Source organism: Entelurus aequoreus, linkage group LG12, assembly GCF_033978785.1.
Source record: "Entelurus aequoreus isolate RoL-2023_Sb linkage group LG12, RoL_Eaeq_v1.1, whole genome shotgun sequence".
Taxonomy (NCBI): Eukaryota; Metazoa; Chordata; class Actinopteri; order Syngnathiformes; family Syngnathidae; genus Entelurus; species Entelurus aequoreus.
Window position 1 is genome coordinate 34,746,448 of NC_084742.1, and position 18,125 is coordinate 34,764,572.

Genomic DNA, 18,125 nt, shown 5'->3' on the forward strand with positions numbered 1-18,125 from the left:
CCGTTCTTAAATCCACTGTTTTTGTTTTTCTAGTATTTATAAAATCGATCGATTCCCTTTTAAAACCATCTTGGACCGATACCTATCTTTTGGAAGGCAAACTTGCCGAGCACAGATCGATAAACTTGAAATTTAGGAATATAAATCAATCTATTGATATATTGATCAGTCGTTACAACCCTAGTATATATTATTGTTCTTGTGGTACTGATTGGGCTAATTTTGGGACATGGGGTACAAAATTTTGTGCTGTTGCATGTCTGCTGGTATGACAAAGTTCCTTGAAAATCAGAGCAAGGTTGGTTAAAAATATGGCTGCTATCATTCCTCTAATAATCATGTAACTTTGATGATGTCAGTACTACATGCTAGCATGTCTTCCAAAGCATTTTGACTACAACCCATTGGGGGGCACCACAAATGTTTGTTGCCATGGAGATGTGCTGGAAAAGTGTCTCACCGGTTGCCGTGCAGATGCATGCAGCGCACGGTGGACGTGTGTCCATAGAGCGTGTGGACGCAGTCCCCGCTCTCAGCGTTCCACACCCGCAGCGTCCGGTCTGTGGAGCCGCTGATCACCGTAGCACCTGCCATCTGACTGCACCACACCCCGCCTGTGTGACCAGTCAAGGTCCGCAAACACTGTGTAAATGAAGGAAAAAATAAATTTGTGACCTTGAAGTGTTGTCATGGCAGTTGCCGTGGTGACCACAGAAAAACTACATCTTGCCTTCTGATGCAGAGAAAGTGCGTGCTTATGTATTTAAGTGTGTCTGCCTTGAGGCTGCAGGCGTGACCGCTTCCAAGAATTGCCAACCGAAACTCAGCCGCTTGTGTTTTCAGTCAGTTGACAAGACACGCATGTCTTACCTTGCCGGTGACGGCTGACCACACTTTGAGCGTGTTGTCATCAGAGCCACTGATAATGAGGTCGCCGCTGAACTGCAGACAGGTTATTACGTGGTCGTCGTGACCTTTCAACTCCTGCTGGCAGAAGCGCACAAGCTCAGTTTGCATGTCAAATAGAGGCGCAGCCTGTGTGTGTACAGTAGATCCCTGTTTATTCAAGGTTTGGTTTTGCTCCCACAAAATTAGCACATTTAATTTCTCTGCTTTAAATTACATTTTCTTTTGATAGTGTAGTGGATTGTCAACAAAAAGGGGTTTGATGACGATATAAATTGCGGCAGCTAATAATCCAACTGAAACGTGTAAGCTTTGACAAGACATGACATGCAACTGCACATTTTGTAAGTACAATAGTATACATTACGCCTGTAATTGTTTAATGTGTCAAACTGAATTTAAAATGGGTTTAATAACAGAGAAATTGTATTTTCAGGACGTTTTATAGATGCGTTTATTATTGGCAGTTTTTTGCCATTCTTGTGGAATGTAACTCCCACGAATAGCGGGGATCTACTTCATACCAAAATACCTTCGCCTTCCGCGTGTCTCCCTTCTTCCAGTTGTTCTCGATGCGGTGTTGTCGGATGTAGGTCGACTTCCACACGCTAACCACCTCGCACTTTCTGCGTCGAGGGGGCGAGCGCTCTGATATACCTGCATGGGGGAGATATTGTGTTAGTGGCGTGATGCGAATACTAGGTGGCATCAATAGCATAGGTGCTCAGTGCTGGCGTACCTTCTTCATGGCACTTCTCCCTCCACAGCAAGTTGTCCTCAGCCAAGGTCCTCCAGTACCTGCAGGTCTGGGCGGCCTGCAGCAGGTCTCTGGGAGCCAGGAAGGTCAGCACGTACAAGGCCAGCTACAATTGAACACATGCACGCCATCGTGTTTATATACACACCAAACAGACTCGTGACTGAGTGTTAAAGGCGGGTGTTCGCACCTCTTTGGGCAGCAGCGATATGAAGTCTCTCTGGAACTGAGGCTCAATAACCTGCATCATGTGCTTCACTTGGCCTGTTTCACACCTGTCAATCAACTCATCCAGAGCCAGCAGCCTCTCGGGACCGCTCCAAGCCTGCAAAGGAAACAATGAATTTGTTTTATTTCTATGTACTTGCATCTGTTTTGAGTGCATTTCTGACAATGTTCCCCATCCATTTAGCATCTCCACCCGAGCGACAGATGCTCATTGAACGAATGCTTTACGTAAGAGCAGCTTGGAGGCAGCATTAAGACAGCCGAGACACTTTGCGTGCACTCTGTGTCTTTATGTGGACATTTTAATGCAGCATGAGCCTCTAACATCAGTGCTAACGCTAAATGCAGGCTAACATGGACAAATCCGCACACTTGCCTGAAACGTGTGAAGCCAGTCCTGTAGACCAGAGGGCGGCGGGCCAGAGGTGACGCGCCGCCGCTGGGCCGAATGTCCATTGGCCAGGCGGAGGTCCCCGAATGTGGTGGGCGTGGCTTGAACCAGACTGGAAGGACTGGAGAGGAGAGAGGGAAAGTGTTAGCGGACAGCTGATTTTTTTCCTGAGTACTGGAATGTCCGATCATACCTGAAGTGGCCTTTGCCTTTGCAATGCTTCTTCCCAGAGGAGAAGGTTCGGCCGTCTGGGCCGTGATCCAACTTCCTCTTCATCTGAATAAAGACAAGGTGTTCTTTATTTACGCTCTTCAGTATTGATAACTGTAAAATGTTCTGTTTGCAGGGAAAACATCTTAAGGGAAAACGTTTTGTTAGCTGGGCACACAGTCTTGGTTGCAAACAACACCGACACACGCAGGTGCACAGCGTAACTGACTAATGTAACCGCACCACGGCAGTTACATTTGGTATCCACCTACTTTCCCCATATTAAACAGAATGACTTCACAAAATAATCCATAAACTCTAAATAAAGATTTGTTATTTAATCAAGACAGAGGGTAAATTGTAAGCACGTGACAAAGGAAGACAATCCTTTCTTTTAGGGCCCAACCAGGAATGCAGAACATGACAGGAATGTTGCCAGTGCAGCGCTGCTCCAAAATAGAGCAGCACGCCAAGAGATGCAGCACTGGTCAGCATGTGGGCGTGAACATCGTTCAGATGTGACCCACACTGCAGTCCTATACTTACACCACAATACCCCCACCCCCACGCACACACGCATCTGGCTCCTCCAAACGCATTCTGGGTCAAAATCTTATTTTTATTTGCTCAAGGTTAACCACTGTAATGAAATACACTAGATGAACGAGCGTCACATATCAGAAATAATCTGATCTACTTCAAAGCAGCAAATTACGTGGCAGTGTTTTCCACCAGCTTATGGCTATGAGGTGATGGTGTGAGGTTATCATGCATGGCAGACGAACACTGACACATGCACAGCGTGGCCGATTGTATTGCAATTGCTTGTCAGTGGTTACATGGCACATTACAGTAACGTTACATTACCTCATAGTAATATTACACTCACTTAGGCAGCTGCACGCTACCAAGCAAGATAAGAACAGAACAAATCAAGATAACGTCTCACCACCATGCAAAAACTGTAGTGGGCTGCATTTATTTTCAGCAGCGCACAGACTGTTTTTTTAGACTTATCGCATCAAGGAGGAAAAAGTGTTTCTGGTCGAAGTTATAAGGAAGAAAAAGAAAGGGAACACATGTTTAGAGGACATCAGAGAGGCACATTTCAAATAATGTTTTACAGACTTATGTGATGCTGTTTATCCACCGACAAATAATAAATCATTAAATATACTAACTGAACACTTCATTACACCAATAACAGCAGCATGGTAAAAATGTTCTCCCTTCATTTTTTGTAATACGTGTTTGGTACTACCTGTATATTTAAGCCTAGAAAAAAGCAGACAATTGTCTATTTTTAACTGAAAAATTTATCAACCTTCAGAGTTTTAGGTCCTCTAATATCGAATTAAAAAAAAAAATCCATAAAGGTTGGGCCCTGGATACCTTTGACAACCACCACCTTTCACAATAGAAAGACGCCACAAAATAATAAAAATAATCAACAAAGTCAAAATGAAAATGTGTCATTAAATGAATTCAACACTAATGCATAGAGCTGAGGAGAACTTGTAAAGGCGTATAGATATAGAAATGTTATCGTATACAAGGACTGCGCGCACACACACAAAAAAATTAAATCTTGAGTCACACTAACATTCTTGTTTAAAAAAATGTTACCTTACAAGCTGCATCAAAAACTAACTGGTATTCTACTGAAGAATTCACACTGTTCTATCATTTTGTCCCCAGATAGCCAGTTAGCTTCACTCCCCTGGCTTGCTGGCTGTCAATAATTAGCCTCCCGGAGAAGCGATTCTATGAATTAACTGGCTTTTCGGTTGACTTTGTCCTTACTACGAACATTTACACCAATTTTTTGACATAATAGATTTTTTTCAGTCTGCGTTAACGGTCCTTCTTCCCATAAAAGGATGGCAGAAAGACGATTAGAAGTTTTTAGCACAAGGGTTAAAGCAGAACAAGACATGGACTCTTATCTTAATGAGACTAATCATAAACAACGGTGTTATTTATTTGAATATGAGCACAGAAAACATAAGATAGTGTGTTTGAGTGAAAAGAAACGTCCAAGAGAATAGCAATCTCAGGAGAATCCTAAATGACCGTAAAATGATCAAAATAAAATACACTTTGAACGAACTTTACATTCAGTAGAGGTAAGCAATGCAATGCATCTGGTTTTGCTCTAATAAAAAACAAGCATCCCAAATCATGCATGTTAGGTTAATAGGTTAAGACTCTAAAATTGTCCATAGGTGTGAATGTTTGTTTGTATGTTGTGATTGACAGTCCATCTATGATGGACCCGCCTCTCATCCCTAAAGTCAGCTGGTTTAGACTCCAGCTCTCCCTAATGAGCTATAGAATATAAGTGTAGAATATGGATGGACGGGGAAAGAAGCAACGCTACGATGCACCTCACAGCCGCAAAGGTGAGCATTGATCCGAAGATGAAGTGATGCAATCAATCAATAATCAAGTCAACATCCAAGCCGCAGTGAGCCACGCGCACGCGCAGGGAAAAATGCCGTGTCATCCCGTTCCACGCGCGTGGCACCCTTCAATACCATTAATAATATTAGTAATCTATCTAAAAGCCTGCTTACCTTGAAGAAGATGAGCTTCAAGGTGCCGTAAAATCCCATGGTCACCCCCTCCCCGGTGGCTGCCACCGCAATCCTCCAAATAACGACGACGACGCAGCGGAGGCAGAAGAGGCTCTTCTGTGACGTCGACTGTCCACCCGCGTGTCCCCCTTGCCGCCGCTAAAAGTCGATAAATGTGAACTGCGAAAGCATTCAAAATCCACGCAGGGAAGAACAGCGACGGTATGCGGAGCTTCCGGCGGGGACATGCAGCGACATGCTTTGCTGAGAGCCCGCCGTGGGAGGGAGGGAATGCGGCGAGTGAGAGGAGGCGGGGTCGGCGGACGCGGACGAGTGGCGAAGCACCGTTGGAGTGCGGAAGCCAGTTTGAATGGAACTTTATTGACGTCACAGCAAATAACGTCATAGGCAAGTAAGTGGGAATGCTGACAAATTTGGTATCGATTCAAGACCAAGTAAATGAACAATATTGCCAGCACTGATAGTGAAACCGACACGTGTTACTCAAAACATGTTGAAACTATTTAATTTTCCAAATAATGTATGTATATTATTAGACTTAGACATTAGACACATTTTATTGACCCACAGGGGAAATTATTCCACATAGCTCAGTTTCAAAGGATGGAAAGGATAATGCAGGTATTAAGTAGATTAAAAATGTACCATAGTAGCAATATAAAATATAACATATGTAATTATTACATATTATATATGCACTAGTATATAATATATACTAGGGCTGTGAATCTTTGGGTGTCCCACAATTCGATTCAATATCGATTCTTCGGGTCACGATTTGATTCAAAATCTATTTTTTTTTTCAATTCAACACAATTCTCGATTCAAAAACGATTTTTTCCTGATTCAAAACAATTCTCTATTCATTCAATACATAGGATTTCAGCAGGATCTACCCCAGTCTGCTGACATGCAAGCAGAGTAGTAGATTTTTGTAAAAAGCTTTTATAATTGTAAAGGACAATGTTTTATCAACTGATTGCAATAATGTAAATTTGTTTTAACTATTAAATGAACCAAACATATGACTTATTTTATCTTTGTGAAAATATTGAACACAATGTGTTGTCAAGCTTATGAGATGCGATGCAAGTGTATCAATCAATCAATCAATCAATGTTTATTTATATAGCCCTAAATCACAAGTGTCTCAAAGGGCTGTACAAGCCACAACGACATCCTCGGTACAGAGCCCACATACGGGCAAGGAAAAACTCACCCCAGTGGGACGTCGGTGAATGACTATGAGAAACCTTGGAGAGGACCGCATATGTGGGTAACCCCCCCCCCCCCCCCCCCCCTCTAGGGGAGACCGAAAGCAATGGATGTCGAGTGGGTCTGACATAACATTGTGAAAGTCCAGTCCACAGTGGATCCAACACATCAGCGGGAGTCCAGTCCACAGCGGGGCCAACAGGAAACCATCCCGAGCGGAGACGGGTCAGCAGCGCAGAGATGTCCCCAACCGATGCACAGGCTAGTGGTCCACCCGGGTTCCCGACTCTGGACAGCCAGCACTTCATCCATGGCCACCGGCCCTATGCAACTCCCCCTCGCAAGGGACAGGGGAGAAGAGGAGAGAAGAAAAGAAACGGCAGATCAACTGGTCTAAAAAAAGGGGGGTCTATTTAAAGGCTAGATTATACAAATGAGTTTTAAGATGGGACTTAAATGCTTCTACTGAGGTAGCATCTCTAACTGTTACCGGGAGGGTATTCCAGAGTACTGGAGCCCGAATAGAAAACGCTCTATAGCCCGCAGACTTTTTTTTGGCTCTGGGAATCACTAATAAGCCGGAGTTCTTTGAACGCAGATTTCTTGTCGGGACATATGGTACAATACAATCGGCGAGATAGGCTGGAGCTAAACCGTGTAGTATTTTATACGTAAGTAGTAAAACCTTAAAGTCGCATCTTAAGTGCACAGGAAGCCAGTGCAGGTGAGCCAGTATAGGCGTAATATGATCAAACTTCCTTGTTTTTGTCAAAAGCCTTGCAGCCGCATTTTGTACCAACTGTAATCTTTTAATGCTAGACATAGGGAGACCCGAAAATAATACGTTACAGTAATCGAGACGAGACGTAACGAACGCATGAATAATGATCTCAGCGTCGCTAGTGGACAAGATGGAACGAATTTTAGTGATATTACGGAGATGAAAGAAGGCCGTTTTAGTAACACTCTTAATGTGTGACTCAAACGAGAGAGTTGGGTCGAAGATAATACCCAGATTCTTTACCGAGTCGCCTTGTGTAATTGTTTGGTTGTCAAATGTTAAGGTGGTATTATTAAATAGATGTTGGTGTCTAGCAGGACCGATAATCAGCATTTCCGTTTTCTTAGCGTTGAGTTGCAAAAAGTTAGCGGACATCCATTGTTTAATTTCATTAAGACACGCCTCCAGCTGACTACAATCCGGCGTGTTGGTCAGCTTTAGGGGCATGTAGAGTTGAGTGTCATCAGCATAACAGTGAAAGCTAACACCGTACTTGCGTATGATGTCACCCAGCGGCAGCATGTAAATACTAAAGAGTGCAGGGCCAAGAACCGAACCCTGGGGAACTCCGCACGTTACCTTGACATAGTCCGAGGTCACATTGTTATGGGAGACGCACTGCATCCTGTCAGTAAGATAAGAGTTAAACCAAGACAAGGCTAAGTCTGACATACCAATACGTGTTTTGATACGCTCTAATAAAATATTATGATCGACGGTATCGAAAGCGGCGCTAAGATCAAGAAGCAGCAACATAGATGACGCATCAGAATCCATCGTTAGCAATAGATCATTAGTCATTTTTGCGAGGGCTGTCTCCGTAGAGTGATTTGCCCTGAAACCGGATTAAAAAGGTTCACAGAGATTGTTAGTCACTAAGTGTTCATTTAGCTGCTGTGCAACAATTTTTTCGAGAATTTTGGAAATAAACGGAAGGTGGGAGACCGGTCGGTAGTTTACCATGAGGTCAGGATCGAGGTTAGGTCTTTTGAACAGAGGATGAATAACCGCTTTTTTGAATGCTAGGGGAACAGTGCCGGAGGAAAGTGATAAGTTTATAATATTTAACACTGATGGACCTAATAATACAAACAGTTCCTTGATAAGTTTCCCAGGAAGTGGGTCAAGTAAACATGTTGTTTGTTTTATCCCACTTACACGCTGTAATAATTCCTCTAATGTTATTTCATCAAAAATAGAGAGACTATTTTGGAGGGCAGTGTCCGTCGTATATACAGTCGTATTTGTGTTAATAGAACCCAGTTGTAGCTGGGATGCGTTGTCTTTAATCTCCTTTCTAATGAGTTCAATTTTCTTATTGAAGAAATTCATAAAATCATCTGCCGAGTGGGTGGAGCTACTGGGAGGAGTCCCTTGTTGGGTTAGCGATGCTACTGTACTAAACAGAAATTTAGGATCGTTTTTGTTGAGGCGGATGAGATTTGAGTAGTATTTAGCTTTAGCTAAGGTAAGCATGCGTTTATAAGTTATTAAACTATCACTCCATGCTTGATGGAAAACCTCAAGTTTAGTCGCGCGCCATTTGCGTTCCAGTTTTCTACATGATAATTTATGAGCTCTAATTTCTTCTGTAAACCATGGGGTGCGCCTTTTAGGGGCCCTTTTTTGCTTTAGCGGTGCTATACTATCAATAATTTCGCGCAAGGCATCGTCAAAGTTGTTAGTGAGGTTATCAATAGAGCCGACATAATTTGGGAATGGTGCCATTACCGAAGGCAGTAGGTCAGCAAGAGTCATCGTTGTGGCAGCATTAATGTTGCGGCCGCTATAGCAGTTATTATTATTATTAGCTTGTTGACAATGAGTCAAAACTTCAAATTTTATAAGGTAATGATCGGACATTACTTTAGTATATGGAAGTATCATAACTTTGGAGGTGGTGACACCCCTGACAAGCACTAGATCTATTGTATTACCGTTGCGATGCGTGGGTTCATGTATTATTTGTGTAAGACCACAGCTATCAATTATGGTTTGGAGCGCCACGCACTGAGGGTCCGATGGGGTATTCATATGGATATTAAAGTCCCCCATTATGATTATATTGTCGGCGTGCGTCACCAGATCAGCAACGAACTCTGAGAATTCACTGATAAAGTCCGAATAGGGCCCAGGGGGGCGGTAGATAACAGCCAGGTCGAGAGGTAGCGGTGTGACAGACCTCATAGTAAGCACCTCAAACGATTTATATTTATTATTTAGGTTAGGGGTAAGGTTGAAATTTTCATTGTATATTAGTGCGACACCCCCTCCCCTTTTAAGAGGACGGGCAACATGCGCATTCATATAGTTAGGAGGAGATGCCTCATTGAGCGCAAAAAATTTGTCCGGTTTGAGCCAGGTTTCGCTAAGACCAATGACGTTAAGATTGTTGTCTCTAATGACCTCATTAACTAATAACGCCTTGGGAGACAATGATCTTATGTTTAAAAAGCCCATATTATAGGTATTGGGCTGTTTTGACGAGTTTTTGTTAAGATTATCCGTAGTGGCAATATTAACAATGTTGCGTTTATTATGCGTAGTGCACTTTAAATAGTCTCGACCATATCTAGGAATTGATATGACGGTAATTTTCTGATTGCCTGCTTGGTGCTGCAATAGACTGGACATATCATAATTTGCCACCTCAGTAGAATGCATGTCCACCTCTGACACAGACACAACAGAAAAAACATTATGTGAATTGTGTATTATTCTAAGAGAATTGCTATGCGTACATGGATTATCCAGCCTGGCGCTGGCTAGTTCTAGCTTAACTGACTCCTCACCCGGACTAACAGACATTGTAATTGCCTGTGACCGGGCTTGCTCTAGTGTAGTCAGTCAAGTCAGGCTTAAATAGTAGTCTATGTTTCTAGACAGGATGATGGCGCCTTCCTGGTTAGGGTGAAGGCCGTCTCTCATCAGCAATCCTGGTTTGCCCCAGAAAGAGGGCAAGTTATCAATAAACGTTAGTCCCTGTTGCCTACAGTAGCTAGGCAGCCACTTGTTAAGCGAGACTAATCTGCTATACCTCTCATCATTGCCTCTCGCAGGCAGGGGGCCAGAGACAATTACTCGATGCCTGGACATCTTTCTGGCGAGATCACAAGTCCTGGCTATGTTTCTCTTTGTAATCTCTGACTGTCTCATTCTATTGTCATTGGAGCCAACGTGTACAACTATATTCGCATAATTAGTAAGCCACTGTGACACTATTGTTCTTTTTTTTTTTTTATAAATGTCTAATGATAATGTCAAGGAGGGATTTTTAATCACTGCTATGTTGAAATTGTAACTAATATTGTTACTGTTGTTGATAATATTCATTTTTGTTTCACTACTTTTGGTTTGTTCTGTGTCGTGTTTGTGTCTCCTCTCCATTGCTCTGTTTATTGCAGTTCTGAGTGTTGCTGGGTCGGGTTTGGTTTTGGAATTGGATTACATTGTTATGGTATTGCTGTGTATTGTTTTGTTGGATTGATTAATAAAAAAAATAAAAAAATAAAAAAATAAATAAATAAATCCAAAAAAAAAATTACGTTTAAAAAAAAAGAGAATCGATTCTGAATCGCAAGTGAGAATCTTGATTCGAATTAATTTTTTCCCCCACACAACTAATATATCCTGATATATTATATTATATAATATTTTTATATCATATATACAATATATAACAAATCCCAATTACCATGTACAAGATTACAGTATATGTAACAGCTGCAGCAAAAAAAAAAAAAAAAAAGGGCAGCATAAAATAAAGAGTAGATCCAGCAGAAAATATACATTATAAACAAAGACAGGTAGCTAACATAGAAGCGGTTAGGTAATAGACAGATATCATCTACTGCTGTATGGCGAGTGATTATACAGCTGGATGGAGTGCAGAATGAAGGAGTTCTTGAATCACATTATGCATGCGATTTCATCCATCCATCCATTTTCTACCGCTTGTCCCGTTCAAGGGACAAGCCTATCTCAGCTGCATTCGGGCGGAAGGCGGGGTACACCCTGGACAAGTCGCCACCTCATCGCAGGGCCAACACAGAGAGACAGACAACATTCACACTCACATTCACGCACTACATTACAAAAAATATTGCATTAATCATGTAAAAACAGATCAATCACACAATTTATTTTTTACTGCACAAACACCTGAAATGCGTTGCTGGTTGTCGGTGTACTGAGCTACTCAACTACAGAGCATGCGCACGCATGCGCATTAACGCTAAAGTTTTCCTCGAACAAATTAACAATCACGATTAACTACATTGTGTAAACTTTGTCACTCGCACTACAAGTAATTATTTTAAATTATATACATTTTATTGTGTCTTCTGATGACCAGTAAGCCTTTAGAAACTTACAACGTTAGTAAGTTCACATTGTATATTACCGGACAGTATGCAAAGCATGTAGCCGAGTGATTCTCAAACTGTGGTATGTGTACCACTAGTCAGAGCTGTGTGTAGAGAGAGTATGGCCAACCCAATTGCAAATTTGGTAGCGAACATGGCGCCCTGTAGTCACGTGATGGGCTTTTGAGAAATCAGAGAGAGTATGGCCAGAGTATCTCTTAAATGATTGGTCAAAAGCTCCTCACTTGACTATGGGGCGCCGTGTTTGCTACAAACTTTTCAACTGATTTGGCCATACTCTCTCTAAACACATCTCTGCCACTATTGTCAGAGTTGCATATAGAGAGAGTATGGACTCTTCAATGATTGGTCAAAAGGCACTCATGTAGCTACAGGGCGCCATGTTATGTACCAGTTTGAAGCCGCAGCTAAGCGACACCACACTTCTTCATTGCACTTTTTATTTTTTATTAAATAGTGTTTGTCGTGTAAACATGCCCTGTTGTGCGGCATGGAGATGTGCCACTTGCCACAAACGCGGGAAGCAAACACCGGAAGTGAAGGTATGCCAGGAAGGCTGGAGAGCAAATAAAAACAGTTTCTTGTGTGAGGTAAGCAAGCATACATACACATGGGAAACGTGGTATATCGCTATCTCAGTAACAGTGAATTAATAAACTTTGCACGACAGAACTTTGCATTAAAATTGCACCTTTTCCGCGCGTGTATACAATATTCCAAACTAAACTAATACATATTGCAGTAAAAAGCAGCATTAGTTCAGTATTCAAGTTAATATGGTGATAATGAAATCAGGGAGCGATGACTCGCCACAGCAAAACCTTTGAAAAATAGCAAAAGTAAAAGCGCAGTGATTACAAACAATACATTGGAGGCAGACACCACAGTTGACATACTTCACACAAAAGTCATAATTTTTTCCATAATTGTTGGTCCAAAGCTAATGAGGATTTTGGCAAAATAAGGGTAATACGTTTATTTTTTGTTGTTGTGTTTTTTCCGATGTACATTTCTCAGACGGTAGCGTGTTAGAGAGCTGCTGGTCACTAAACACTGCCTGCATGTAGTAGTGGAGTGCATCAAAAACGACGCACAATCACTCAAAAATGATTATTATATATACTACTTTGACAAAAGAAAAGCATATATTATTGTACGTTTATGAACTGGAGTATAATTAAAACTATATTTAGACTTATTCTTTACATTTATTTCGTCAGGAAAAGTAACGTCAGAACGACTCTATTGCATGCTTCCGAGGTACCAAACACAGCCCCTCTCGTTTAGTTGTCCATATTCTGCCTATACACCCTCTGCTACTAGAAGTATGCAGTCTGCATCTAGTGGTACACTAAAGAATGACTCGATTTAAGTACAGGGTTTCCTATATTCCAACACAGTGTTACTATTCAAACTGTGTTTAAGGTTACAGAGACCAAACATATCAAATTTGTACCAGGAATTGATTTACGTGGACCCCGACTTAAACAAGTTGAAAAACGTATTCAAGTGTTACCATTTAGTGGTCAATTGTACGGAATATGTACTGTACTGTGCAATCTACTAATACAAGTTTCAATCAATCAATCAATCAATACATGTTAAATAAAACCTCTGCCTGGTTTTTAAAGCGGAAATGCACAAGACATTGATACAAGGTAAATTATCAATCAATCAATCAATGTTTATTTATATAGCCCTAAATCACAAGTGTCTCAAAGGGCTGCACAAGCCACAACGACATCCCCGGCACAGAGCCCACATACGGGCAAGGAAAAACCCACCCCAGTGGGACGTCGGTGAATGACTATGAGAAACCTTGGAGAGGACCGCACATGTGGGTAACCCCCCCCCTCTAGGGGAGACCGAAAGCAACGGATGTCGAGTGGGTCTGACATAACATTGTGAAAGTCCAGTCCACAGTGGATCCAACACATCAGCGGGAGTCCAGTCCACAGCGGGGCCAACAGGAAACCATCCCGAGCGGAGACGGGTCAGCAGCGCAGAGATGTCCCCAACCGATGCACAGGCTAGTGGTCCACCCGGGGTCCCGACTCTGGACAGCCAGCACTTCATCCATGGCCACCGGACCTATGCAACTCCCCCTCGCAAGGGACAGGGGAGAAGAGGAGAGAAGAAAAGAAACGGCAGATCAACTGGTCTAAAAAAGGGGGGGTCTATTTAAAGGCTAGATTATACAAATGAGTTTTAAGATGGGACTTAAATGCTTCTACTGAGGTAGCATCTCTAACTGTTACCGGGAGGGCATTCCAGAGTACTGGAGCCCGAATAGAAAACGCTCTATAGCCCGCAGACTTTTTTTTGGCTCTGGGAATCACTAATAAGCCGGAGTTCTTTGAACGCAGATTTCTTGTCGGGACATATGGTACAATACAATCGGCGAGATAGGCTGGAGCTAAACCGTGTAATATTTTATACGTAAGTAGTAAAACCTTAAAGTCGCATCTTAAGTGCACAGGAAGCCAGTGCAAGTGAGCCAGTATAGGCGTAATATGATCAAACTTTCTTGTTTTTGTCAAAAGCCTTGCAGCCGCATTTTGTACCAACTGTAATCTTTTAATGCTAGACATAGGGAGGCCCGAAAATAATACGTTACAGTAATCGAGACGAGACGTAACGAACGCATGAATAATGATCTCAGCGTCGCTAGTGGACAAGATGGAACGAATTTTAGCGATATTACGGAGATGAAAGAAGGCCGTTTTAGTAACACTCTTAATGTGTGACTCAAACGAGAGAGTTGGGTCGAAGATAATACCCAGATTCTTTACCGAGTCTCCTTGTTTAATTGTTTGGTTGTCAAATGTTAAGGTGGTATTATTAAATAGATGTTGGTGTCTAGCAGGACCGATAATCAGCATTTCCGTTTTCTTAGCGTTGAGTTGCAAAAAGTTAGCGGACATCCATTGTTTAATTTCATTAAGACACGCCTCCAGCTGACTACAGTCCGGCGTGTTGGTCAGCTTTAGGGGCATGTAGAGTTGAGTGTCATCAGCATAACAGTGAAAGCTAACACCGTACTTGCGTATGATGTCACCCAGCGGCAGCATGTAAATTATACATATATGTCCTTTATAACTGACTTTGAAACAAAGTTGCAAAATAGTTGTATTAGTAAATTGAGACAACGTTGATGTCTAATGTTGGAACCACGTTGTTGGTTGGGAAATTACATAATTTCAATGGTCAAATCAATGTCACAACCTGACATTGAATAAAAGTCAAAAAGCATGTTGTGTGAATGTTGTATTTGTGCTGTAAAATATTGTTTGGAAAATGACCAAAATTCAATGGTCAAATCAACATCAGAACCCAACATTGATTAAACGTTGTCAAAAAGCCTGGTGTTTCAACTTAATTAAACAAGTTCTCAATGTTGTTTTAATGTCTTGTGCCTACTGGGATGAGTCCAAATTCACAACTTTTGTTGTAGATGATGCTACATATGTACATAATAAACCATGTGTTGTTAGTACATCAGTTAAGTAAAATTTGTAAATTACATTAATAAAATCCTGTAATTTGATATTGATATTATTAATTTCATTTTCTGGTAGATTAACAATACCAATAGGAGCTTTTTAAAACTCTGCCAGACTAAATTCCACATATTTGTCTGATGAACAGCATAACATCCTTTATTCAGAAAGTGCAAATATCTAAATTAAATACGTATTAAGACAAGTTGGTACACTTTGACAGCCAATTTAGACCTGTGAATGGCGAGAACGACACGAAAAGATGCTTAGTTCCATCCCCATTTTTTTTGCGACGATAAGTAATTATTAATCTAAATGGCAATATAAAAAGATTCTATCAGTCTGCATCCTAATGACAACTGACATTGTACAGTAAGTGATGTTTTATTATGTTTGTTGGCTCTCATAAAGTCTGCAGTGAGCAGTAATCGGTGATGATGTTGAAGAAAAAAGCGAATGTTGTGATGCGTTTTTGAAATTAATGTGTTGTGTATGCTTAAAATGAGCAAAGTACGTAAATCCATCCATCCATCCATTTTTTACCGGTTGTCCCTTTCGGGGTCGCAAATATTAAATGTTATTATAAAAGTGCCTGTTACTACATTACATATATACTTAGAGTGTGTTTATAAAACCTCCATGGAGGTGTTTGGATGTTTTTAAAGGGCTTTATAGGCAGAATAGAGCGACTCCCATAGGCCTTATTGTAAGCAAACTTTTGAGCAAATTTATTTACTATTTACAATACATAAAAATAATAAAAATGTATGTGTTCTTGTCTTCTATAAAGATTGTGAATGATAGGCAAAATTTAAAAAAAAGTGCAGTTCCCCTTAAATGAACACTTAGTTCTACTACGCAAGGTTGAAAAACCATCTCTGAACAGAGGAGGTGGTCTGCAACACCAACTGTCTCCCACATACAACACTGTACTTTCAACCATTCTTAAAAGACACTGCAATTTAGCTTCCAACAAATTACAGGAGTTAGGAACATTCTGGTCACAGAAGGTGACCAGAATGCCATTTGTTTACAACTGAATGGAATACTAACGTGGGTGTTTCCAACTATTTTGGACTGGTAGTAGTCGATCCACAGCGATTGTTCTGCCACACAATACCTCAATGCTAACAAGGGGAAATTACACTGTTGTTGGCTCTGACAGTTAGGATTGCTCATTTGCATCAAAACAGTTGTTTTTCTCACTACGATAGGGCAAAACCATCCTTGCCCAGGCACACCCTCCTGGTTTTGGAGTATAAATATTTGGGTTTTTGGCACCAGCAGCTAAACTAGATCTGACCAATCTAAGTCTATGAGGACAAACTGATGAAGCCTATTCGCATGAGAGGCGAAACGTCTTCAAAGACAAACCAAACAGTCCAGTTGCGATCGATTGAATGCCTTCAGATTACAATGACCTGGATGAATGAGAACATTCATAGACATGTGATTAGTCTGATTTAGAAAATGAATCGTTTGACAGCCCTATTATAAATACAAAAATATAAACCAATGTATCAATATGAATAAAATGATACAGTTATTACCTATATTACATATAATTGTTTCAGTTGAATAAAGTCAATATTGCAAAATAAGTAAACAAAACCAAAAACTACTTCTAATTAAACTCCTTAGTACATGTTTGTACTTTTATAGGTATGCTTCATGTAAGGTACAGAAAAATATCCACCCATCCATTTTCTACTGCTTTTCCCTCTCGGGGTCGTGGGAGGTGCTGGAACCTCTCCCAACTGCACTCGAGCGGAGGGCGGGGTACACCCTGGACAAGTCGCCACCTCATTGCACGGCCAACACTGATAGACAGACCACATTCACACTCGCATTCAGGTCAAACCCTCAGCTGGGGTTATTGGAGGTCAAGGGCTTTCTCAAAGCTGATTGACCAAAGGTTGTCACACATGTTATTAGACAGTCTCAGGAGGTCAAAGTTCAACACCTCTGCAGGCATCACCTGCTTTTATGTTGTCCCCTGCAGACTTCTTTTGCAGACAGTCTGGACAAAAACAGTACAGGCTAGATAAATAATTTTCCTTTTACTCGTAAAAGCACATGTAAAATACAAACACAAACATAAATATATTTTACTGGGATTTTCAGTGAAAAACCAACAAAAAGTGGTAAACAATTGTGAATAACAAAGAACATATTACATGATTTTCCAAATTTTACAATAAAAAGTATGACATGCAAAAGTATTTAGCCCCCACAAGTCAATCATTTTTGTGGAACCCCCTTTCGCTGCAATTACAGCCACAAGTCATTGTGGAGTATCGATATTCACTTCGACCTGCTTTGCACTTTCTTCTTTGCAAAACAGCTCAAGCTGAGTCATGTTGTCAACAGCTGTTTGCATATATTGCCACAGAGTCTCTATTGGAATCCATTCTGACTCATGGATATGTTTTGTTTTAAACTATTCCGTTGTACAAACCCCGTTTCCATATGAGTTGGGAAATTGTGTTAGATGTAAATATAAACGGAATACAATGATTTGCAAATCCTTTTCAACCCATATTCAGTTGAATATGCTACAAAGACAACATATTTGATGTTCAAACTGATAAACTTTTTTTTTTTTGCAAATAATCATTAACTTTAGAATTTGATGCCAGCAACACGTGACAAAGAAGTTGGGAAAGGTGGCAATAAATACTGATAAAGTTGAGGAATGTTCATCAAACACTTATTTGGAACATCCCACAGGTGAACAGGCAAATTTGGAAAAGGTGGGTGCCTTGATTGGGTATAAAAGTAGATTCCATGAAATGCTCAGTCATTCACAAACAAGGATGGGGCGAGGGTCACCACTTCTTCAACAAATGCGTGAGCAAATTGTTGAACAGTTTAAGAAAAACCTTTCTCAACCAGCTATTGCAAGGAATTTAGGGATTTCACCATCTACGGTCCGTAATATCATCATAGGGTTAAGAGAATCTGGAGAAATCACTGCACGTAAGCAGCTAAGCCCGTGACCTTCGATCCCTCAGGCTGTACTGCATCAACAAGCGACATCAGTGTGTAAAGGATATCACCACATGGGCTCAGGAACACTTCAGAAACCCACTGTCAGTAACTACAGTTAGTCGCGACATCTGTAAGTGCAAGTTAAAACTCTCCTATGCAAGGCA

At 41.2% G+C, this 18,125-nt stretch overlaps 1 protein-coding gene across 3 annotated transcripts in view; it reads right to left on the reverse strand.

The window, feature by feature from the left end:
• The window catches only part of LOC133662110 (F-box/WD repeat-containing protein 7-like), a 36,032-nt gene that overhangs the window by 3,275 nt on the left and 14,632 nt on the right, over positions 1-18,125 (reverse strand). The window contains exons 1-8 of one of the 3 annotated variants that reach the window (XM_062065805.1): positions 5,069-5,504; positions 2,476-2,558; positions 2,268-2,403; positions 1,854-1,988; positions 1,646-1,769; positions 1,439-1,563; positions 871-987; positions 461-642 (exon numbers count right to left, since the gene is read on the reverse strand). In XM_062065805.1, the coding sequence (XP_061921789.1) occupies positions 461-642; positions 871-987; positions 1,439-1,563; positions 1,646-1,769; positions 1,854-1,988; positions 2,268-2,403; positions 2,476-2,558; positions 5,069-5,107 (941 nt within the window). In that variant the 5' untranslated portion in view covers positions 5,108-5,504. Of the gene's footprint in view, positions 1-460; positions 643-870; positions 988-1,438; positions 1,564-1,645; positions 1,770-1,853; positions 1,989-2,267; positions 2,404-2,475; positions 2,559-5,068; positions 5,505-18,125 lie in introns of those variants that run through there. The other 2 variants (XM_062065806.1, XM_062065807.1) reach the window with 2 other exon arrangements.